A 25433-nucleotide genomic window follows, 5' to 3' on the forward strand; every position below is an offset into this window, starting at 1 on the left:
CTACCACAGTAGGCACAGAGCCACGTGTAGATTTGGCAAGAAAAATGAACTGTAAGTATGAAGCTACCAACAAATGTGTGAGTGGCTGTAATTTCATAACGTTGGTGATGGTGGTGGTAATGATTGATGAACGCGGAGAATTGCTACAGAGTCACGCGTGGACTGGACAATAAATATTGACTGCTGGTTTCTAAATTTGCACAGTCCGTGAAGTTGCTGTCGGTCGTGATGGTGGTTGATGATTACCTTGGTGTATTAGCTTTTAGAATGATGACAGAAACTAACTTTGAGAACTACCACTTCAATGGACGGTGCGAGGTGTTGACTATGTGTGAGCCAAAATTGAATTTAAAACGGATAAAACTAACAAATGCTCCGCCGGTCATGCTAGTGAACAGTTCGATCCAGTTTTAGGTCAAATCTCAGATTCCTTGTCAGGTTTTCCGCAAGGACCTTCCACTTTGTATGTCCGTCTGAGGACATTTCGTCAAAACACAATGTCTTCCCAAAGGGAAAAGCTTACCTCGTAAAACAAAACAAATAAAAGCAGCGTGAAAATTCTGCTGAGCCCAGGCAGTTACAAGTGCTAAAAAGCATTCGGACGATTCCTTACCAAGGGAGAGAAAAAGTCTCCCCATTGTTGGGTACAGAACGCGCGGAACGTTGATGAAGTGGAGCGGCGGTCGGGGCGGCCTGTCTGATGCATTGTGGGAAGGCTTCTGTTGCATTTTGGAAGCATTGCTGACGTGTCTTCCTGTCACTCGCTGCCTCAGCTCGTTGCAACGAGATGCCCCTGCTTCACCCTCTGCGCTGTAGGGTCCACAAACACCCACGCACTGGAGTATCTTAGGCTCAAAAAGACTCAAGAAGTAGACATCACATTTACCGTGAAGAAATTGAATACAATGTATTCATTTTAGTATACAACAAATTTTGACACGAAGAAAAATATCGCATTGACCGTCAACGGATTGTTTAGTATTGGTCCTAGCGTACAGAAAGCTTGGACACATACACCGATTCATTGGGATTTTGTTGTGTAAGGGGGACACAACAACTAGTCATCGCGTTTACCGTGTAAATAAAACCTGTTTACAATATATAGGTTATATTCTGCAGATAATTTGTGACCCTCCACCACGAAATGAGTCGCATGTCACCTCGCGCGGTTCTGCGCTAGGCTTAATAAAAGTCCGGGGAGTGTCTGGTAACAGTGTGAGGGTCACCTTAGTCACAGGCTTATAACTCAAACAGTTTTCGCTCTTTTCTAAAACGGTATTCACCACTGGATAGAGCATCAAAAACTCTTCAGAAAAATGTAAAAATATGAAAATCATGCAAAGGTGACATGTGACTCATTCCGTGGTGGAGGATCACATTTGGATTTGACAAAAGACAGAATTTCGTTGATCGTTAACAGATTCAATGTTTGAAATGGATCCTAGTGTACAGAAACTAGGGACACAAACAACCACTCACTGGGACTTCTTAGAACTAAGATAATTGAAACACATGAAAAAGAAATCGCTGAATAAATGGTTTATAAAGGTTCTAGTACACAGGACATTGGGATACGATGAGAACAAGCACATTGGCCGTCAAAGGATTGTTTTGAGCTGGTCCTAACGTACAAAACATTGGGAAACAAGACAAAATCGCATTCCGTGAAAACAACACCGTTTCGATTCGCTCCAATGTCGTATCGATTGGCTGTCTAATTGGAGTAATGGTGTCATGCGTGAGAAAAACAATAATTGTAGTAATTATTGTTTGGACTCCATTCGCTGGAGGTTCTGCCTGGTATGGTGTTGGCTGGCCTTGTAAAGAAACTCGGCTACAGAAAATACGTAGATTCATGCAAAACAAACTAATGATTATTTGTTAGTTAGTTAGTTAACTGTTGCTTAATGGGTCCAGCGGACCATTTTGGCCCAATCAGGACCCCAACTAATGATTATGAAGTAGGTGTACAGAGAAAATATTCAAACAAGTTGGCGACTTTTGCATGTAATGTTGTGAGGTGGCATAGTCCTGCAAAATAAAATGAAATAAAATAAAGTCAGTAAGAAGTTAAAACAATCACAAATCTGAAGCCCGTATAGAACTTCTATCTTTACACTGACTTTTTTAAATTGGAATCAGAACTAACTACTATGTGCCCAAATGTTTAAAGACTTTACACAGAGGTTGCCGTGTCCTAAACCGTATGTCTGTGACGCCCCGACATGACGCCTTCGGGCCTGTGATGCCATAGGGCGTCAGCGACAGCGGCAGCAAGCAAATTTCTCCAGTGTGCTTTTTTGTACGGCTTGTGTATTTGTCTGTCATCGGCCGCGCCAAGCCAGCATATTTCACGTGCCAGCTTTCCCTTTTTCGCTTTTAGCTCTGCTGTTGTTTTTACGCGGCTCTAGACGGGTGGAGACTGGGGTATGCGGCTAGGAATTGCCGGGGGTGGGTGTTGGGGAGAGGTTGAGGAGATTGAGAGAGACCGCTGAGGACTAATCACACACACACACACACACACACACACGCGCGCGTGCGCACGCCCGCAGGCAAACACATACATACATACACACACACACACAACGCACGCACGCACGCACGCACGCACGCACGCACGCACGCACGCACACACACACACACACACACACACACACACACACACACAACACACACAGAGGCAGAACGGTGAGGCTCAAGAGAGGTGATTGCTTCAAGTCACGATAAGGCCAAACGAAAAACGAAAAGAAAAGTGGAACTTTACTTTTGAATAATTAATAGGTGGACTGGCTAGAACAGCAGAAACGAAAAGGACAACGGCCGGAAGACATGTTGGACGATTTAATGCAAGTTGGACAGTAAAAGTTATCGGTGTGCACCACACACACACACACACGCCCGCGCGCGCGCAGACGAACACTTACACACACACACACACACACACACACACACACACACACAAAGACAGACATCACAGCTTTCCAACAGATGGCAGAACAAAAAGAAAACCAACAATGCATGCAACGAGACAGTTCCAGACACAACGGCTGACAGAAAGCATTCTGCTTGCAAGGAAGACTAGGCTTCAGTCAAGCGAAGCGACAAATGATGCAGAAAACAAAAACAGAGGGTGCAAAAGCGTGACAGCAACAGGTAAAACAAAAAGGTGTACGAGGAAGGATAAGGGTAGAGATGGGGGTAGAGATTGGCTGTGAAGGCTTTTTGTAATTGATCTGTAAAATGCAAGTTGGGGTGAAAGCAGTGCATCGTTGTCAAGTGTTTTTGCATGGCGTTTGTCCGCCGAGGCTATGCTATGTTTGTTTTCATTTTGGCAAAAATTAAGAAATCAGTCAATGAACATAAAACATTACTAAATAGATAGATCGATCGATAGATAGATAGATAGATAGATAGACAGATAGATAGATAGATAGATAGATAGATAGAGATAGATAGAAAAGATAGATAGATAGATAGATAGATAGCTGATATGATTTCTCCTTTTCATAATTGTGATGTGGGTGTCACACTTATATCTGAACAATACTTCAAACACTAATTTAACAAAAACTGGTAACAATCTTATCTGAAGGTCAAACAGATGCTCTGTTTATCGAGCAAAGCGGGACTATCTGGAAGCTCTAGAAGAAAAACAGCATGCATGGCCTGGAAGAAAACAATGTGGACGTCATATTCATCGCCAAAAAGAACACATGGAACGGTTGTTCTGCGAGGAAGATAATGTAAAATGGCAGGCATTGTGTCAACAGACCGCCTCTGCTTTGCCGCCTGTCATCTTCGTTTCGCTTTGGTCTGACTGTTGGGAGCGGGGTCTTTGGGTGTAAAGCTCTCTTTGTTGTCTGTCTGTCTGTCTGTCTGTTTGTCAGTCTGTCTGTCCATCGCCCTGGTTGTTCGTTTGCCTATCGATCTAGCGAACCGTGGAAAATCTTTGTCATTGCACTGCCACTTGTGTTATACTGAGAGAAGATGCTGTTTTACCCTCAGGTGACTGGTTTTGCATCGGTAAAAGTTTGGTCTGATCGACGCTCGCTTCGAGGGTCAATTGTTATTCTTTTCTGAACGTACTAAGAGAGGGAGACCAATAACACCCCCCCCCCCCCTCCCCGAAAAATGCTTCGGTACAAGTATTAAGCAGTGTCTTAATCGAAGGTTGACAGTCCTGGTGCAGGTGTCTGGCATGCATTGACCCCAGCTGGTCATTTAGGACATCGAGAGGGAAATAGATTTAACATTCAATTGTCCAGCAGTGAACCCGACTGGCCGCTCTTGTTAAGGACACCGCTTTACGCGCCTCAAAAAGGACTTCAAGACATAGTGCTGATGCAGGCAAGATTGAGACACCGTGATTGATTGAAACCCACCAAGTGAGAAAAAATGCCCTTTTGGAGGATATTTGACCTGTCTCATAATCGGCAGCAAACGACTAAAACAAAGCAGAGTGTCCCGCCGAAGAAGATGATCGAACCACAACACGTTGCTGACGTTCCCTTTTCCGAGCATGCCCTCATATGCAGCACTCGCCCATCAGTCATCCAAAACCCACTTCCGGGAAGGTCACCACAAAACTGCAGCAGCAGCAGCAACGACAAACAGCAGGGAGGTTGCGGGGGGGGGGGGGGGGGGGGGGGTACTCCTAACTCCACCCACCCCACTCCAACCGATTTCCCCAATCTCCAGAACTAAAAAAAAAAAAAAAAAAATCGTCGATATTTCGGTGCCGGGACAGGGCTGCGAGCATGACAGATCTAATGGGAAGGAAATAGAATGGAAATTGCCACAAATTCGCTGCAGGCCCGCTGGCGTGTGCGCCCATTATTTCCTCCACCCCTACCCCCACCTCTCTCTCACTAACTCCCCCCATCCCCCCTATTGGGACCTCCCCGGAGCCTGCCAGCCCCATCACGATTTAGGAGCGCAGTTCCCCAGCCTCTGCTGCCCGGACTCGCCCAGCTAATTGGCTTTTATTGGATGCAAAATATTCTATTGGCGGCGATGCTTGATTTGATTTTAAGCTTGTAAATTGTTGTCCGTGTTCTCCCAGACTAGTGCTGGAGAGACTTGGCCAGGGTTTGGGCCCGTTCACGTCACGTCACGTGCTTTCTGCTGATTGGCTGACGTTTGTCGAGTGTTGATTTTGGGATTTGTCTCGATCGGCTCCCTCGCTTTTCTTGAGGATTCAAGATTAGGTTAACTAGGAAGAGAGAGCGAGAGAGAGAGAGAGAGGGAGGGAGGGAGGGAGGGAGGGAGGGAGGGAGGGCGATTAGGGATGGCGGAGAGTGGTGGGGTTGATTGGATTAAGGATGAAGGGATTTGACAAAATAAGCATTTAGATGTCTTCTCCGTCGGCGCCTGAAAACTTCAGGCTGAGCAAGGAATGGCTCTGCGTGTCAATACTTGGCAGCGTCCGTGAACGGATTTAAAGGAAACAACATTAAAGATGATTTACCTTAAAATAATATACAAAAATGTTTGACACACAGTGCCAGAATCCAGAATTATACGACCATAAGCACGTGTTAGTCTTTTTCTTAAAACAACAACAAAGTAAAGTATCGGAACAAAACCGTTTTAAAACATAACTCTTGTGAGTATCAGAACCTGAAATAATTGAAACTTCGTTATAAGCAATTACACTCCTGTATTGAGTTTAGAATACTTTCTCCTGGGTATTGCACTGAGACGTGGCGTCAACGCTTTGCATGACCAGATACCCTAAACAAAATTTTTAAAAATCTAAAAAGTGCATTTTCAAAATGCGAGCCTCGTTCGTTGAAACGTTAGACCGCATTAGCTTACACAAAGGAACACATTATTATTTATTTATCTGTTCATTTATTTATATATTTATTTAATTTATATATTTATTTAATTTGTTTACTTTTTTTATTCAGACATGGCTACAACGCGTGGCGGGACCCGCTGAAGCCGACGGCCATCCTGGCCAAGCTGTGTAAAGACGGCAAGGTTGATGGTCCCTACTATCAACCAGGCAAGGTCAGGGTCGCCAACCGCATCTTTGAGGCGCCCTCAGAACTCGAAGACGAAAATGGTGAGATGGGGGAATGGTGCTATTTGTACTGTACATTGCGTGTGTGTTGCTGTTGTTTGTTTGCTAGTTGTTGTTTTGTTACTCTTTTTCTGTGTTTTTTTTTGGGGGGGAGGGGGTGGTGTTGTATGGTTTGGTTTGGTTTGTTTGTTTGTTTGTTTGTTAGTTATTGGAGGGGGGGGGGGTCGATGAAGTTGAAGAAGGGTAAGTTTGTTGTTGTAACGCACTTCTTGTTGTAAGTTTTATCGTTTGGTAATTGTGCTTGTTGCTCTCTCTCTCTTTCTCTCTCTCTCTCTCTCTCTCTCTCTCTCTCTCTCTCTCTCTCTCTCTCTCTCTCTCTCTCTCTCTCTCTCTCTCTCTCTCGTTACAATATCAAATTATTCCAAAAGAGTGTTCAAGGACCCAAGTGTAAAATCTAAGTTTTCAGAAGCCACATTGCAGATTTATCAAATCAAATAATCAAAGAATAATATTGTCTAAAAATTCTTAATCGGCTATTCAAAAAAGCCCCGTATTTGAATAGTCTCAGCTTTGATCCATTCCTTACTATTCGTCAAACGCATTATGAATGGAAACAAATATCTGAACAAAGGATAGTAAATACAAGCCTTATAAGTTATAATAATAATCGAAAACACGGAATATCATCGCAGCAGAAAATAAAACCTGGAACAAACTTAATTCATAAGCGCATTCCGTAGACAGAAGCCCGACGACATTCTTCTCCGTTAATGATCGACGTCCTATTCCCGGCATGCATTCCGTGACAGGCGGGTGCGCATATGCAAACAAAGTTGTGTGGGTTGGCCAATCAGAGAGCTAGCTTTGGAGGAGAGATTTCTGAAGGGGTTTCATGTGCACACATACACGTTTCCTAAGGTCCTTTTAGTCAGGACGTGAAGTTGCATTGGTGGTTGCTAGATGTCTGGAGGCAAAGGTTAAACAATATCCATAACGTTGTGGTTTTTGTTTCGCCCTCAGTAGAATGAGCTTGTGGTTACTTTGCCGTTGATTCATTTTTTTTGTTTTTTGTTTGTTTTAGTAGCTAATCCTTCATCAACGAATCGGACACACACGCTTGCGCGCAAACGAACACGCGCGTACACACACGCGCACACACACGCACGCGCACGCACACACACACACACACACACACACACACACACACACACACACACACACACACACACACACACACACACACACACACACACACATATGAATCGTGTCCAGACCTTTCCGTCTTTGCTGCTTGATAGAATGTTGTCTTCTGTTCACGTGTCAAGTTTGATGGGAAGTTCTTTTGGTCTCGCATCTGCGCTTCATCTTAGATTTGTATTGTCTTTTTGTGCATGTCACTGTTGCTGTATTGTAAGCTCTTATTTTGCCTTAAATTTGAGTTGCCATGGTTCCGTTTTTGTGTGCAAGCTTCAGTTTAAAATCTTTGCATGGTTTTCTTGTTTTGTTACTACCTGTGATCATTCTTGATGACTTACTTTTGTTTATTTTGCCTTGCTTTGTTTGTGTAAATTTGGTTCTTGCATCACGACACGTAGTGCATCATATTATTCTAGACCATGGGCGGCGTAAGATTTGCGCCCCTTGGAAACAACGAGGCAATCACGCGTGGCCACCACAGAGGTATAGAACACTGATCAGTGGAGGAAAAAGATGATGGCGGCCATGAATAGTGAGGTGATATGAGCAAAGGGCATTTTATCGAGCGGACACTGTATAACATACTCATCGGAACGCTTTATTCACTGTGAGGCTGTGATCGCTTACCTCCACTGATCAGCTACAGTGGAACCCCCCTATTAAGACAACAAAAGACTTCCTCCTTTTTAAGACCTTGCTTTTTCACATGTTCTGTTCACAACCTCTGTCAATTTATATGACGGCTTACTAGTGCCAAAACCTCATAAGCACGAAGGAAAATTACTAATTTTCCCGGAATAATTACTAACTTTCACCTGTTAATTACTAATTTTTAGTTTTGGCTCACTTCCTGACGGATTGCTAGTGCCAAAACTAAAAAATAGTAATTTTCCCGTGAAAATGAGTAACTAACAGGTGAAAACAGTAACTGACAGCGTTAATTAGTAATTATCACGTGATAATGGGTAACCCCAGGTTTTGGCACTAGTAAGCCGTCATAAATGTACCTTCATTTTAACACTCCCTCCTTTTTTAAACCTGGTTTTCTCAGATTTTGTGAGGTTTTGAAAGGAGGGTTCCACTGTACTTGTGTTTGCCTCGTCGTTGTGAAAGGGGCACAACTCTCCACCAGCGACAGAAATATTTCCCAGCATCTTCTGTTCTTACCGGATTGAAATGTTTTGTTTCGCTTTAGAATCATGTTAAATAGTTCACACAGTCAATGTCACTTTGCTTTGTTTTGCATGTTTTATGTCTACTGTTCACACTTTTAATTTTGTTCTTTTTTTTGTTTTATTTTGCATGTTGATGTTTTCGTCTTGTTCCTGCACCCATGAGAACCCTTTCTTCGTTCACGCAAAAAAAAGCACGAAGGAAAAAACGAAAGCGAAAGGGTCAACAAGAACCTTCACAAAGGTGGAGAAGAATTCCAGAGGGCACTCCCGCAGCTGCGGTTACCACGGCAACCAAAACAGCAAGTGCTGAAACAACGGCAGCAAAGACTAATAATGGTCAGATTTCTACAAGCACTACCCAAACAGCTGGCTCTAGCACCGCTGTGGGCATTGAAAATGAAGGGTACACGAAAGACGCTGAAGAAACGCAACCCGTAACAATGCAACAGGTCCAACCCTTTTTGAAGAGAGGTAGCTGGCTGTAGTATCTAGCTTTCTGCAGTGATGATACGCTTATCGGATTAATCAATGTAATACTGGGTCTGAGGTTGTTTTCCGTAGTGCGTGAGAACAGTATATAACATTCTGATTTCAGCGATGGTATACTCATGTATCAACCTATCTTATAATGTTGCTCAGTAACCAGGATGAGGTATGTTAAAAACAGTCTAACAATCTGACTATTCTGACTAACTTTAACCGATATAATACTCTTGCTACATTTTAGCCGGAAGGAATCAAAAATAGATGGACAAAACCGCTTGACATTCTGCACCGACGATGCATCCATTTACTCGGTTGCACTCTTGCTTCATTATAATCCTGGCAATCCTTGCAGGAAAGAGTCAAGTAATGAGTGATTGTGAGATTACATTGAAATGCTGTGACTGAAGCTGCAACCATCCATACCGACGTCATGATTGTCAACTAAACTATGCACAGTGTCCTCGAAATTATGCTCGAGCTTCAAATCTTACTTAAGATAACTGAGCACGTTTCGCTAATGCCAGAAACTATCACAGGTAGGTCATACACATCGTGTTTGAAAGTCCAGGCTCCAAAGAGTTATAGTGTCTTAAACAAAACAACTAATACATATTTTAAAAAGCTGAACCCCTTTCAAATAAGCGTGAACAATTGAGAACTGGATTTTTACATGTATTTTTTATTTTTTTTCCTTTTCTGTCTGCAAATTTTGATTTCTGTCTGGCTTTCATTTGTTCTTACACTCGCTGGTTAAACTTCCGACAAACTTACACAATCGTTCACTGTGTGTTATATGTATGTGTTTGTTTGTTCTGGTTGTTTTTCTGCTTGTTTGTTTATTTGTTGTTGGTTGGTTTGGGTTATATGGTTGTTATTGTGAATGTTTATGCCAACCTGTTTTTCGTTTACAGTGTGTACTTTTATCTTTAAACAATGTCATTCAACGGTGTTCAGGCATTTTTGTTGCTTTGCAGTATGCCGGTTTGCTATTATGTTGTAGTCTTGTTTTCTGTGGAATGTGGTAGTTCTGTGGCTGAGTGGTGTATTCATTCGTCTGTTCGGTTTTAGACAAATCCAAATCCACTTGCAAAATGAAACTGCATGTCCGTATATCAAAAGATATATTTTTAATGTGTGACAGGGGAGGCTACCGCTCCTTTCACAGCAGACTCTGCATCCGACTTGTTGGCCTTTAAGTCAACACCGGTGGATTGTGGAATTCTGTTTGTGATGGGGTCTGGTGGTTTCCGATTGTCTGTATGTTCATGGAAACCTTCGGGTTTGCATAACAGTTTTTATAGGGCTAAGAAATTAGCCCTAACATTTTCAATCCTGTTTGATTGCACTTCGCCTCCCGAGGTAATCGTAGAGTACTTGCATCGATTGTACCACAGTTTCATTATTGTATGCGTCAACAAAACGATTGAATTTTTCTCCTTAGTAAACCACCATGTTGTTTGTTGTGATGCAGTATAGCCAGGGTTCAAATATATTGAAATATCAGAAACCATTATCAGAGTTGATTAACAATTTTCCTGCACGTTGATTTTTTTTGCTAATTGGCTGTTTATTATGTATCCCTTATTACACGTTGCCATGGTGACGGTTGCACTTTGTACTAACCTCTTGTTCTCTTTCCCTTCCTATGTCAATGGGTCATTCCCTCGCACACCAGATAAAGGTACTATTCTGTCTCTCTCTTTGTCTCAGTTAAAGGGATAGTGTCTGCCTGTAGAAGTTCTTCGTATGCCCTATCCCCAAGTACAGCACGACACAATAATTATGTCAACTTCTCGTGCTGTAACTGCATGTGGAAGTTTTCGGTTTTAAGACATGTTAGTGATGGGTCATTTCCTTTATAACTTGGTCAAAGAAGATGATAGGATAAGTTTGTATGATACTGTATTCTATTCAAAATGTGCATACAATATCCCTTTAATATGGCAGTCTTTCCTAATATGATGTTCGTGAATGAATGACCTTGAATGACGCACTGTGACCTTGGCCTTTTTCCCCATTTCCATCTTTTTTACGCAACAGTTTTGTATTTTACTCCCTTTGACTTATATACTACACTAATGTTGTAATATTTTGCTGATGGTTGTTCTTTTGGCCCCTTTGTTTCTAAATGCCTGTAGCCTTTTTTGTTTTTTAACTGTTTGCAATCTAGTCGGGGGTATAGTGGAAAGGGAGAGGAGGGGAACCTACTATACTTAGTACTCTCAGAGATGTTGGTTGACAATTTGCCGAACATCGCATAAACTGTTCTGCATTCTCAAAGTTTAAAGCAATGCTTGGTGTAACCTCCCCCCATCGTAAAGAAAGAAAAGAAAATCTGCTGTTTTAATGCGTGTTTTCAAAATAAAACGCGTCGGGTTTTTTTGTTTTTTTTATAAAGGAGTACGTGCTTCCAGATTTAAGTGCGTGTTTCAATGCGAGTTTTCACAATGTAACGGCGTGTTTTTATAATGTAGCGCGTATTTACATAATGTAGCACGTTTTTCAATGCGTGTTTTCAAAATGTAATGCGTGATTTCAGAATGTAGTGCGTGTTTTGAGAATTTAGCGCTACCTTTTGGATCACATCGCGTTTTGATAATTTGATAAAAGTATTTTTGTTTGTGCCACTTTGTGGGCTGGTCATGCATTAGCTGAAGTTAATATACACCAAATAGGAAGTCATTCGGTCCACAGATGTAGAAGTTATCAGTATTTTTTTTGGCTTGCATTGTTTGGATCACCCTGTACCTGGCGAGTTACTAGAACAAGGCTGACCGTCCGCTATCCTCCCACAGGTGTTAAGAAAGCGACAGACGAGCACCTGGCGTTGGCTGCCCTCAACAACTGGCACGAGATCCCCAAGGTTGGCTGTCACCTGGTGCCAGAACACGTGGAAACCAGGCCGCTCTTCAACCCTGAGAAACCTGGCATTGAACAGGTAGGTTGAGCCGGATTTCAGATGCTTATATCTGTTTCTCTGTCTCTCTGTATGTATATATTATGTGTGTCTGTTTTGGCTGACTGACTGACTGGCTGGCTAGCACGAGATCCCCAAGGTTGGAAACCAGGCCGATCTTCAACCCTGAAAAACTGACATTGAACGGGTAGATACAGAGACTTCGGACATTAGTTCGGAAGGTGGGAAACAGAACAAAATGAGATTGGCATGAGATTTTCACTCTGTGCCTGAACATTTTGAAATGATGGTACTCTTCGATTCCAGAAAACGGTTGGCAATACACACGAGAAATGTGATGAGCTTCTTGATGAACAAACTACAACTACAACTTGTTCCTCCTGGAATTTAGGGAGACAGGTTTTCAACTTATTTTTTTTTTAACTTCAACATGATACTTCACCTTTATGTATATCCTTTCAGGGCAAACTGGAGATGTGGGTGGATATGTTCCCAATGGACATGCCGTCCCCTGGCCCTCCTGTGGACATCTCACCCAGAAAACCAAAGAGGTACGCTCCTTGTGTGTGCATGTATCATTCAGATGTTATATACCCATAGTGGGTAAGACAGATTATAGGGAGAGAGAGAGAGAGAGAGAGAGAGAGAGAGAGAGAGAGAGAGAGAGTGTGTGTGTGTGTGAGAGAGAGAGAGAGAGAGAGAGAGAGAAAATAGTGAGAGAGAGAGAGAGCGAGAGAGAGAGAGAGAGAGAGAGAGAGAGAGAGAGAGAGAGAGAGAGAGAGAGAGAGAGAGAGAGAGAGAGAGAGAGAGAGAGAGAGAGAGAGAGAGAGAGAGATCGCGAGGGAGAAACTAAAACTGAAATTTATTTTTCGAGGGTGACAGAATAAGCAATGCAAACATGCTTTTTGTTCATCCGGTCCTCGCCCTTTGATGGGTAACCCCAAAACAAGAAGGAATAGAAGTTAAGTTAACTACAGTACACATTACATAATTAACATATCCAGCAATAAATAAAACATTTCAAGAGAATGAGAGAGAGAGAGAGAGAGAGAGAGAGAGAGAGAGAGAGAGAGAGAGAGAGAGAGAGAGAGAGAGAGAGAGAGAGAGAGAGGAAAAGAGAAGAAAAAAAAGAAGAAATGGTTCACACAGTCAGAACAAGCAAAACACTTTTAGTTGGTGAAAAATCACTGAAAAGCAATCGGACAAATAGACAGACAGAGAACGATAGAGATGTACGAGTAGATTGATAAGCAATGCCCACCTCACATCTGACACGTCGTAGTATTGGTAATTATTTTAAGACAAGTTTTGCTGTTTTGGGGATTTTTTGGGGGAGTTTGGCTCAATAGTCACCATATACAAGCTTATTATTGACACATAGAAAGATATTGGACAGAAACTGCGATATGTTCATGCGTTGCACACACGCACACACACTCACACACACACACACACACGCACGCACGCACGCACGCACGCACGCACGCACATACATTATTCATTCAACGCCAGGACCGAGTCTCAGGGAGTGTTTAGATGAAAAATCAAGGTATTTGGAGGTTTGGGGGAGGGGGAAGTAGTGGACGTTCTGGCCATGCATAAGTGTTTTATCAACACCTGTACGTTCATCAATATCTTCTACCCCCAAATAAGTCATAATACCCACCCCCACCCATTCACCCACCCACCCGTTTCGCCCACATACCCGAACTCTCAAACAGGTATTACACGCACACGCGCGCACGTAATAATACACAAAACCAGCAGCAGAAAACGTGTGGGCCCTCTGTCTGTCATACAGACGCGCTCCAATTGTGAACAAAATAAATGGTGCGGATTTTTCTTCCCGCTATCTGACAGCAGATAAGCTCTCCCTCCCCATGTCTGCAAGCAAACGTTGTAAAAATGACGACGTCGGAGACTTATCGCAGAAGAAAGATAACACAGATGAATGTTTTCTCTATCCCCTGCGCAATGATTTGCTGCCGTCGATAACTTATATAGACACGTGGAGGCTATAGGACTTTTTTTTCTTTCTCGTTTTTTGTTTGTTTTCTAAATGGGAGGGTGAGAGAGATAGACAGAGTTATGGTTTGGGTTGGGGGTTTAGGGGCTGGTGGAGGGTTAAAAAAAGGGGGGGGGGGGTTAGAAAAAAGAGTGAGGAAATGGGAAATAAAACATATTTATTTCATGATTATCTACTTTTCTTTGACAATTTAAGGGACGGACAGTTGATTTGTTCCTTTTTTTCCTTTGCAAAATGGGAGCGAGAAAATGTATGTGCGTGTGGGGAGGAGAGGGTGGGGGTGAGAACTATAACTTTAGACAAAAACTGGAGATACCAAAAATCTTCCTCTTATTATTCTGTAATTTCATTTTTTTACCTTCGTTCCCGTTACAATTTAAAGGAGGACAATGAACCTGTGTGTATATTTATATATTGTCCTTGATAGGAATGAGAGAGATACTCGGAAAGCGTTCTGATTTGGGGATGGGGAAGGGGGCGAAAGAGGGGGGTATAGAATGAGAGTGATGAATAGGAAAGTGTTGATTTCAAAAATATTATTTCATTTTGTAGTGGTTGCTATTTGTGTGTGTGTGTGTGTGAAAATGGTATAAAGGGGTAACTGATAAAAAGAGAATTTGGTGATGTCAAAGTTCTCATTACATTATTCTGTAATGTCTTTAACTTCGTCTTCAGGTTTTACTTCGTCCACGATCAGTTTTGTATATGAAGCAAATCGTTAGCATTACAAAAAATGTGACACTTAGTTCTTTTCTTTTAGTCATTATTTAGTTCTAAACGGGAAGGAGAGAGTGATAGGGTAGAGAGTGAGATAGCATCACCTTTATTTCATTATTCAGTTAGTTAACTGTTGCTTTTAGGGTCCAGCGGACCGTTTAGGCCAGATCAGGACCCCCTTTCAGTATTCAGTCTTTGTTCTTTATCGTGAAGGCTCACTGTCAAAATGCACGGAATCTCACACGAATTTAAATAAAGGTGTCTGTATACTGTTCTATCCAAAAAGGTATTACAACTTCTGTCTATATTATTGTTGTCGTTGCTGCTTTTTTTCAAACAGTTCCTAACGTTCAGTCATTATAACCTTGATTATTTTATCAACTAATTGTCTCCTTTGTGACGTCACAGCTACGAGCTGCGTTGCATCATCTGGAACACTGATGACGTAGTGCTGGAGGATGACGCGTTCTTCACAGGGGAGAAGATGAGCGACATCTACGTCAAAGGCTGGATCAAGGGCTCGGAAGACATGCAGTCCACAGACATCCACTACAGGCAAGTCACGTTGTGCTATGTGCTGTTCATCAGTCAAACCATTCCATGAATTATAAATAAATAGATAAATAAAAATAACGCGAACACAGTCGCCATTTCATATAGTGTTTTTCTCCAATTCTTTTTGTTATTTTTTTTATTTTACTTGGTTTGAACAATGTTTTATTTCCATTTACTTGTACATGAAATGTACATACATGTTTAAATATGAAAACAAAAGAAAGTCTATGGCTCCTTGTTTGTTTGCTTTGTGTTTGTAATTCTTGTTTTACCGTTTTCACAGTTAACGGTAATTGGAATCTTTTGCAGCCGTTCTTCATTTCTTCACTCACCACTTTCATGTTGATGTGCTCGGAGGCTTTCATCGCTCCTCTTTGAGTTTGTGTGTATTATTTGCTTCATATACACTTGCTGCGCACGCACGGAATGTCTGGTCTGAAGTAACAACTGAGCGTCTAGATCGTTGTATCGGTATGGATGAACATTTCGGTTCAGCATTCGTTAAAATATCTGTGGTGTTTCCAATGCTTGGATTCTACAGACTTATTGAAGAACCCACATACCAACCCGAACAAAAGAATTCCCTTTTCATTTCCGATACGTATTTACACGCTCTTGAAAGTATGTCTCACGCAGTGTAAGAGGCAAAATTCCTCCGTTTTCAAAAACCTGGTTTTCGTTTGGTAAAGAAAAAAACATATTGCAGAATCGTGTATCTAAGAGGCACCGCGTTTGTTGACAGAGCGCTGTTTTGCTCCCTGGTGTAATTAGCTTTGTTATGCTGTCCTTTGTCGCGTCCTGGAGTTATTGCAGCCTTAACCGTCTCTGGTACAGCAGCGGTTAAAGAGCTAACGACTGTTGTCAAAGAAAATGTTCGCCGGAGTTTTCCAGGCGGCCCGCGTGTTGACGAACTGACGTAATTACACACACACCCAGCCTCCTTCGTCGCCAAAACCCTGTCGACGTAACGTCTTGAGAAAACAGCGTTTTACAACAATCGCGCTTCGGTTTCTTGAAACGCGTTCGCTGGGCCAGCGAAATCGGTTTTCGGTTTGTGTTTTTGGCTCTTGGAGGCTAGGGTGGGGGCAGGTGCGTTGTTGGAATTAGCCGGATGCGTAGTCGCCAGTCTCTTCGATTTTGTTTAGCGAGAAGGGGGGTTTGCATGTTTTACTCCGAAGTTTCTGGGTGCCAGGGTTTGATGTCTTTTATTCTGCCAGGAGTTGGTATAGCTCTGTCTGTTGAAGTCGAGATGGGGGTAGAACTGGGGGTTAACCTGAGTTCGGTTGAATCAACATGCTGTCTGCTTCGTTCATTTTCAATGTCTTTTCCCTTGGAATTCAACTCTTTGTTGAGACTGGATTTTTTGAATATTTTTTTTTATGTGGTACGAATTCCACTACTTGGCGTTATCATACACCGGTTGGACGTTATTGTCGAGAGAAATGTGATCATTGTCTGTGTTATGTCGAGTCACGTTTTTCCTCTTATCTAACTAAATTACTATCATAAATATTGGTGTTAGCTTCAGCCGAGGAAGAATTAATGCAGTAGGTTGATGTTGTAGTTTTTTGTACCATCTCCCCTTCCCCCCTCCCCCTCTCTCTCTCTCTCTCTCTCTCTCTCTCTCTCTCTCTCTCTCTCTCTCTCTCTCTCTCTCTCTCGCTCTTTTTTTTCTCTCTCAGTGTATGACAGTCTATAATTTTATGTCTATACCTTTGTGGATAATGTTCTGTGTTTGCGCATGTGTGTGTGTGTGGGTGTGTGTGTGTGTGTGTGTGTGTGTGTGTGTGTGTGTGTGTGTGTGTGTGTGTGTGTGTGTGTGTGTGTGTGTGTGTGTGTGAGCTCATACAAGTGTGCGCACGTGCGTGCTTTCACATAAAATTAATTCTTTGTGCGTACATTGATTGCGGTTTTTTTTAATTCACAATTCTTCCCGTTGTGTCTGCTCTTTACTTACTGGTAGTTGTTTTTCAATTGCATCCTGTGTGGGTTGTTTTGATGAATTTAAACTCCTATCCACATTTCTTGTACACCGCCTTTTTAATCAACATTTTTCTTTCTCTTAGTGGACTCCCATCTGTGCCTCAATCACTAACTTTTATTTTCTGCTTTTTCCTGATTTGCATTGACGTCGGCGAACGCGCTAACCGTTCTGGAAATGCTATTGGAGTGTCGAAGCAATTTAATCAAATCGAGAGAAAAGAAAGAAGAAATAAAGGCAACTCCAGAAAGTCTTCAAGAGAGCGGTTTCGAGTTTCCCCATCTGAAGTCAGACACTCCAAACAAATCAACGAAGATGAGGGAAAGAGTCTTACACAAAACAAAAAGGGATGACAAGAAATGGGAGAAAGCGACTGGAAACAAAAAGCAGATTTGTCAAATGCCAGAGAGAAGGGAAGAATATGGGTTTTGGCATTATATAGCCGAGAAAGAGAAAGAAAGAGGTAGAGGGACGAGACACTGCGACAAAGACTGAGACGGGGAGAGAGAGAAAGAACAAGAGACAGCGACGGAAAGGGACGCGCACGCACGGTGTCGAATGCATTGTGTTAAAGCGACCGATGTCTTTGTCTTTCCTTGGTGGCGTTGGAAGTTATTTGAAACCAGGAGGTTTCCAGTTGGCCTGGGGGATTTCGGTTGATAGTTTGAAAGTGGTTTTACTGCCTGGTTTTACTTGTCAACCCACCAGCTCGTCTTCACGGAGAGAATCTGGTAGCTAATGAAATCAGAAAATGGATGGTGGAGGTTCCACGCTTTAAAAATCACAGGCGGTGAAAGTATGTCTTCTAGTGTAGTTTATGTGTTCTGGATTCGTCTCTCTCTCTCTCTCTCTCTCTCTCTCTCTCTCTCTCTCTCTCTCTCTCTCTCTCTCTCTCTCTCTCTCTCTCTCTCTCTCTCTCTCTCTCTCTCTCTCTTGGTCACAGTAGGACATGAATTGATGTTATATTAAGAGAACGCGGGAGGGGGGGGGGGGTAACATTAAGTATAATTGCGATTGTTCTCTTCCTTCTCCTCCTTCTCCTCATTATCATTACCATGATCAGCAGCATGATTTAAACCAGCCTTTTCTCGTCTTCAGATCGCTGACAGGGGAAGGTAACTTCAACTGGCGTTTCGTCTTCCCCTTTGACTACCTGGTGGCAGAGGAAAAGGTCGTCATCTCGCGCAAAGAAACGTTGTTCTCGTGGGACGAGACTGAGTCCAAGATCCCCGCGAGACTCAATCTACAGGTCTGGGACGCCGACCACTTCTCGGCCGATGACTTCCTCGGTAAGCATGGTCTCGGCTAGTCTTTTTTTCAACCCGAATATAATAACTTTTTTCCTTTTTAAACAGATTAGCTGTGTTTTGTAGAACCTCGATGAAGACTTGATTGTCCAACGTTTTCAGATTCGACTGTTATGCAGAACAGGATAATGATTACTTTTTTTTTTAAATAAATAAAGAATTGGCTGTGGAATTAAATAAAACATCTATTCATTTTTGGGGCGTTAATCGTTATTTGCGCCAACATTGCTTTGCTCTCATCTATACATATAAATAAAAGAGAGTGTCTGTCTGTCTGTGTGTGTGTGTGTGTGTGTCTGTCTGTCTGTGGTCGCCATACCTCAGAGATGGCAAAAGATAAGCACAAGATATTTTGCATGCACACTGCCCTGGACCCACAAATGTGCACCTGGGTTTTAGTTTCTCCAGACATTGTTTCCTTCCTCGGATAATTACCCTCCCCATCTATCAATACAGTCTATATAGTGCAAGGGAGGTAAGTCATGCTTTGTCACCCACGGAAGGGAGGTAACTCTCATCAAACCAGTATACCGTGTCATTCTCAAGGGTTACCCCCCGCCCGCTATCATCCCGCCGCCCCCCCCCCCCCCCCCCCCCCCACACACACACACACACACACACACTAACCCTGCCCCCTACTCCCCCTCCCTGCCTTCCAGATCATCGCGAATAATGTTTACGAAACGATCGCCTCAGTGAAAGATCACGAGAATTTACAGATTTCTCTCCCCTGTTCAAAAAGGTATGACGCGCTCACTCATGAGGTTTGCGTGCTTTGATCAGACGGTAACTACAGTGGGTGTGAGAAGGGGTAAACAAATCACGAAGAACACGTTGAACCAAATAGAAACTTGCCTTGCCTATACATCCAAATGTATGAGCTCACACTGTCATTTTTCTTATCCACATTGGAATAAGATTCGAGAGGTTTCTGAGAGAGGGGAGAGCAGAAACACCCGGGCGAAGCCGGGCCTGACTGCTAGTTCCAAATATTAGTTTGAACATGTACATTAGCAACAGTACGTGCCACAATATCGTTATGTTTTGTTTTATATTTTATATGAAGTAATTATCTCGTCCACGCGCTTCATATGGAGCTATGGGCTAAACTATCCATTCATCTATCGATCCATGCTTGTAGAGGTGCACAGGAGCCAAATCGTCCAAACTGTGGCAAAGGAAATCAGACAAATTCATGGCCTTGATTGAATAAATCATCCATCCATCCATCCATCCATCAATCAATCAATCCATCAATTCATCCATCCATCCATCCATCCATCAATATATCCATGCTTCTACAGGTGCACTGACGCTGGATTTGAACCGCTTTCCCCGTGGGGCCAAGTCGTCCAAACTGTGCACGCTGGACATGCTGAAGACGGACGGGACTGTGCCTCAGATGTCGCTGTTCAAGCACAAGAGGGTCAAGGGCTGGTGGCCGTTTGCTGTCAAGAACGAGGGAGAGGAAGAGTTTGAACTCACGGTAAGTAACTCACTCATCAAACAATCATAGATCATCATTATTATCAGGGGAGTCCTTAATTCAGCCCGAAGTCGACTTCGCGAAGTCCTTTTACCGAACACTCAGTGCGGCCAGCTTCGCGAAGTCCTTTTACCGAACACTCAGTGCGGCCAGCTTCGGGAAGTCCTTTTACCGAACACTCAGTGCGGCCAGCTTCGCGAAGTCCTTTTACCGAACACTCAGTGCGGCCAGCTTCGGGAAGTCCTTTTACCGAACACTCAGTGCGGCCAGCTTCGCGAAGTCCTTTTACCGAACACTCAGTGCGGCCAGCTTCGGGAAGTCCTTTTACCGAACACTCAGTGCGGCCAGCTTCGGGAAGTCCTTTTACCGAACACTCAGTGCGGCCAGCTTCGCGAAGTCCTTTTACCGAACACTCAGTGCGGCCAGCTTCGGGAAGTCCTTTTACCGAACACTCAGTGCGGCCAGCTTCGGGAAGTCCTTTTACCGAACACTCAGTGCGGCCAGCTTCGGGAAGTCCTTTTACCGAACACTCAGTGCGGCCAGCTTCGCGAAGTCCTTTTACCGAACACTCAGTGCGGCCAGCTTCGGGAAGTCCTTTTACCGAACACTCAGTGCGGCCAGCTTCTGGAAGTCCTTTTACCGAACACTCAGTGCGGCCAGCTTCGGGAAGTCCTTTTACCGAACACTCAGTGCGGCCAGCTTCGGGAAGTCCTTTTACCGAACACTCAGTGCGGCCAGCTTCGGGAAGTCCTTTTACTGAACACTCAGTGCGGCCAGCTTCGGGAAGTCCTTTTACCGAACACTCAGTGCGGCCAGCTTCGGGAAGTCCTTTTACCGAACACTCAGTGCGGCCAGCTTCGGGAAGTCCTTTTACCGAACACTCAGTGCGGCCAGCTTCGCGAAGTCCTTTTACCGAACACTCAGTGCGGCCAGCTTCGGGAAGTCCTTTTACCGAACACTCAGTGCGGCCAGCTTCGGGAAGTCCTTTTACCGAACACTCAGTGCGGCCAGCTTCGGGAAGTCCTTTTACCGAACACTCAGTGCGGCCAGCTTCGCGAAGTCCTTTTACCGAACACTCAGTGCGGCCAGCTTCGGGAAGTCCTTTTACCGAACACTCAGTGCGGCCAGCTTCGGGAAGTCCTTTTACCGAACACTCAGTGCGGCCAGCTTCGCGAAGTCCTTTTACCGAACACTCAGTGCGGCCAGCTTCGGGAAGTCCTTTTACCGAACACTCAGTGCGGCCAGCTTCGGGAAGTCCTTTTACCGAACACTCAGTGCGGCCAGCTTCGGGAAGTCCTTTTACCGAACACTCAGTGCGGCCAGCTTCGCGAAGTCCTTTTACCGAACACTCAGTGCGGCCAGCTTCGGGAAGTCCTTTTACCGAACACTCAGTGCGGCCAGCTTCGCGAAGTATACTTCGCGTAGTCGAATTGGCCCAGTTAAGGAGAGGCTTCAAGGCTGGTGGCCGTTTGCTGTCAAGAACGAGGGAGAATAGGAATTTGCACTCACAATATGTAACTCACTAGTCAATCAATCAATGAGGCTTATATCGCGCATATTCCGTGGGTACAGTTCTAGGCGCTCTGCAGTGATGCCGTGTGAGATGAAATTTTATACGGCCAGTAGATTGCAGCCATGTCGGCGCATATTTACCTTTCACGGCCTTATTCCAAGTCACACGGGTATGGTAGACAATTATTAATTGTGCCTAAGCAATTTTGCCAGGAAAGACCCTTTTGTCAATCGTGGGATCTTTAACGTGCACACCCAATGTAGTATACACGGGGGGTGGTTCGGACACCGAAGAGAGTCTGCACACAAAGTTGACTCTGTGAAATAAATTTCCGCCGAACCTGGGATCGAACTCGCGCTGACAGCGGCCAACTGAATACAAATCCAGCGCGCTACCAACTGAGCTATATCCCCGCCCAATCAACCATAGATCATCATTAGTATCAAGGGCTGGTGTCCGTTTGCTGTCCAGGGAGAGGAAGAGTTTGAACTCACTGTAAATAGCTCACTAGTTAATCAATCATAGATCATCATTCTAGTATCAAGGGCTGGTGGCCGTTTGCTGTCCAGGGAGAGGAAGAGTTTGAACTCACTGTAAATAGCTCACTGGTCAAACAATCATAGATCAACACAGTAAGTTAATTTGAAATGTTCATTCCAGTTCATGTATATGTGCTGTATGGTTATTTCTATGACTTTACATAAAAAGGGTTTGGGGGATGATGGCTCATCGTCCTCAAGCACGACGGGTGGGAGGGGGGGGGAGAGTTTACATTGACAATTACATTTGTCAGTTTATGAATAATACAAAAATCATAAACACATAAGAAAGTTTGGTTTTTAAAACATTTAATTATTGATAATTTCTTCTTTATGAATAACCGTTCCAGAAACTTACCTTTCTTGGGGGTTTTGTTCCTCATTTTGGAACTTTCTTATACTGACATTTTGTATATCAAAATAAATCTATCAATCAATCAATAAACCTGTGGATCGGCCAGTGGATTAAGCAAGCAAGCAATCAAACACTTGATCAATTAGTCAACGAGTATATCCATCATTCACCATCATAAGTATAAAGTTGTGTCCGAATGCGGTCAAGAACGAGGGAGCGGAAGAATAATTAAACAAATGTATTATCGTATAATGTATAATACTGAAAATGACATTGCCAAAGGATTTTAACAAAAAGATAAGACAACAGTAACCAGGTTTGGTATACATTCTTAATCAATATTTCGACAGCTTGGTGCTGCCTTCTTCAGGACGCTCAAAGGATGTCATTTTGTTTTTAGTAGGATTCAAGCACAACATACCATCAGAAGAAACAGACGAGCCAAAACGCTTCCGTGTGATAGCCTGTCATTAAACCTACGCTGAATAATATTTTGTAAATTATGGAAAGCGGGTGTACATTGGAGTTGAAAAGCTTTGGTGTGGGACACGAGAAGTGATGAAAGTTTGTTTAGGGACAACAAGGATGATCACTTGTTTACATTTTTCAGGAAAACGTTAGTGTTGGACAAGAGGGCTTATATGCAAAACTATTATACCGCTAGAGTACAATATCTTGAGTATGGGTGTGTGGATACGAACAGGGTTAAAAGAGCAAATTTTCCCCCAAATTCACAATGCACTGGTTTGCTTTCTTATAGTGTTGGTTGGAGGAAGACAGGGTGTGAGCAGTGTTATACGTGCTACTTTACCTATTTCACAGTCATTGTGTTCGCTTGTATTCTGTAGGGAGATGCTGGGGTTTGGAGGAGGAAGACAGGGTGTGAGCAGTGTTATACGTGCTACTTTACGTATTTCACATTGTGTTCCCTTGTATTCTAATGCTGGGGTTTGGAGGAGGAAGGGTGGGTGGGTACAAGGCAAAGTCGGTACCATTGTTCCTACCCCAAAGACAGTTTCGTGCAAATGTTGTGCTTATATATCTTAGCAACGGCGCGTGAGATGACCACGTCAAATCGTGCGTCACAAAACAGTTGCTGGCGGCATAACTCATCCGCTTCGGAGTGACAGTGTCACCTTTCCTCCACCCCCTTCCCTTTATCACTCTGTGTATATCTCTCCGCCCCCTGTCTCTGTCTGCCTGCCTGCCTGTCTGTCTGTCTGTCTATCTCAGTCTCTCTCTGTGTGTGTGTGTGTGTGTGTCTCTCTTTCACACACGCACGCACGCACGCACACACACACACACACACACACACCACACACACACACACTCTTCCAGCCTCTCTCTCTCTCTCCGCCTCCCTCTCTCTCTCTCTCTCTGTCTCTCTCTCTCTCTCTCCGCGCCTTCCTCTCTCTCTCTCTCTCTCTCTCTCTCTTTCTCTCTCTCTCTCTCTCCGCCTCCCTCTCTCTCCTCTCGCCCCCTTGTACCCTTGCCACCCTCGATCCCCATCCTGCTTCCTCTTTCTTTGTCTGTCTCGACGTCTGAGAGAACCATTAGCATCATCATCATCATCATCATAAGCATCATCATCGTCACCATGACGATGAAGAAGATTCATAAAACAAACGGCCACCCGCTGTGCTGTAATATTATTGTCTTTTCCATCACTGGCTGTCGGCGCTCTTCCGTCACACAAACACCCCCCCCCCCCCCTCCCCCCTGCCTCCCTCTGCCTGCACCAAAAGATCTTTCACGGAACAGTGACTTTATTTTCTTGAGATTAGTAAAAGGGCTCTTGGTTTAAACAGTTTTTATTCAGTTGCGCAGATACAAAGCCATAATTGAATTTTATTATAAAGGAGCACAACAAGATAAACTTCTTATAAATGTAGTGGAGGAGTGGAAGGGGTAGTAGTAGGTACGAGAAGCCCAAGTCCAAGCGTCTTGTTTCAACTTTTTATTCAAGAAAACAATGCAAGGAAACGTAGAGGCCGAAGGCGAAACCCGTAGACAGCAAAGCAAGTGTAGTGTCGTGTTCAGCTGCAAGGAGCGAATGCATCCTCATGCCGGTGTCCGGCCTATACTTATAGCCCCGGCGCGGACTGCACAGAAAGCACCGTCCGCCGAGAATAAAAATCGCCTGAATACGGCCAGAAACACGGAATCTGTGTTTCTTACACTTGCTTTACCCTACGTTATTTAAACAAATACATAACCAATCATAACAAACAATACATCAAATTAAAGCTACGACCTTTAGCTTTCCATTGCAATAGATCACATTTCATAAAAACTTATATTTATTTAGTAGGATGCAAAAACAATGGTCCTAGTGAAGGCACTGAACCAACTTCAGTGCGGAAAATTACAAAACTCTCTAAACTGGAATAATGGACAAACTCATAAATCATACAGATAAAAAGAAGAACCCTAGACAAACATCATGATATGCGTTACTTGGGGGAAAATTATACATTGACTTAGTACGAAGCGGTAAAGTCCGAAAGTAAATGGAATCGGCTAAATTCCTGCGCGAGTACCTGTCTGCATAAATTAGCAATCTTTGCAGAGGAACCAAGCATCACTCATTACAACCAAATCCTTATAAACAAACTAAAATCATATGCAACATAGGTACGGGATATGTAATAGTGATAAAAAAATGACAAAACAATGATTGAAAAGACAAAGATGAGTTTGTGAGAATCAATTTCTCTCGACGATACATGAAAACCGGTCAAGGTCAGAGTGACGCTTTGGTCAGTTCGAAGCATTATCGTAAATAACACAATAATATGCAGCCATCCAGCCTAATCAGTGACTTCTATGCAAACCTAAATATAATTAGGACCGTATCAAAGATAAAAGGGACTTTGAAAGATAGAAGTTAGGTAGATATATAAAGAAAGGTATTGTATTAGAATTTGCGCCGGCAAGGTGCGCGCGCATCATCGTATCGTCTGCTATGGGATGGGTTATCCCGTTTGTACTGTACACAAGGCTGTTTCGCTATGCGATGATTAGAGTGTTTAGGGTAGCGAAGTGCACTTTGCTACATCCCCCCCCAACTCTTTTACATATCAGCGGCCGCGCTGATTTTAAGAAAAACAGGAAAGCCTAAGGGCTGAATTTATCAAACCATCTTAGATTA

General features: G+C 43.4%; 1 protein-coding gene across 1 annotated transcript in view; it reads left to right on the forward strand.

Annotated features, from left to right (window-relative positions):
• The window catches only part of LOC138966517 (otoferlin-like), a 97512-nt gene that overhangs the window by 50658 nt on the left and 21421 nt on the right, over positions 1 to 25433 (forward strand). Inside the window, exons 29-34 of the mRNA XM_070338780.1 lie at positions 5913 to 6070; positions 11682 to 11824; positions 12266 to 12354; positions 14955 to 15101; positions 18181 to 18371; positions 19694 to 19875. Coding sequence (XP_070194881.1) covers positions 5913 to 6070; positions 11682 to 11824; positions 12266 to 12354; positions 14955 to 15101; positions 18181 to 18371; positions 19694 to 19875 — 910 coding nt within the window. The remainder of the gene's footprint in view (positions 1 to 5912; positions 6071 to 11681; positions 11825 to 12265; positions 12355 to 14954; positions 15102 to 18180; positions 18372 to 19693; positions 19876 to 25433) is intronic.

Source organism: Littorina saxatilis, linkage group LG5 (genome assembly GCF_037325665.1).
Source record: "Littorina saxatilis isolate snail1 linkage group LG5, US_GU_Lsax_2.0, whole genome shotgun sequence".
Classification (NCBI taxonomy): domain Eukaryota; kingdom Metazoa; phylum Mollusca; class Gastropoda; order Littorinimorpha; family Littorinidae; genus Littorina; species Littorina saxatilis.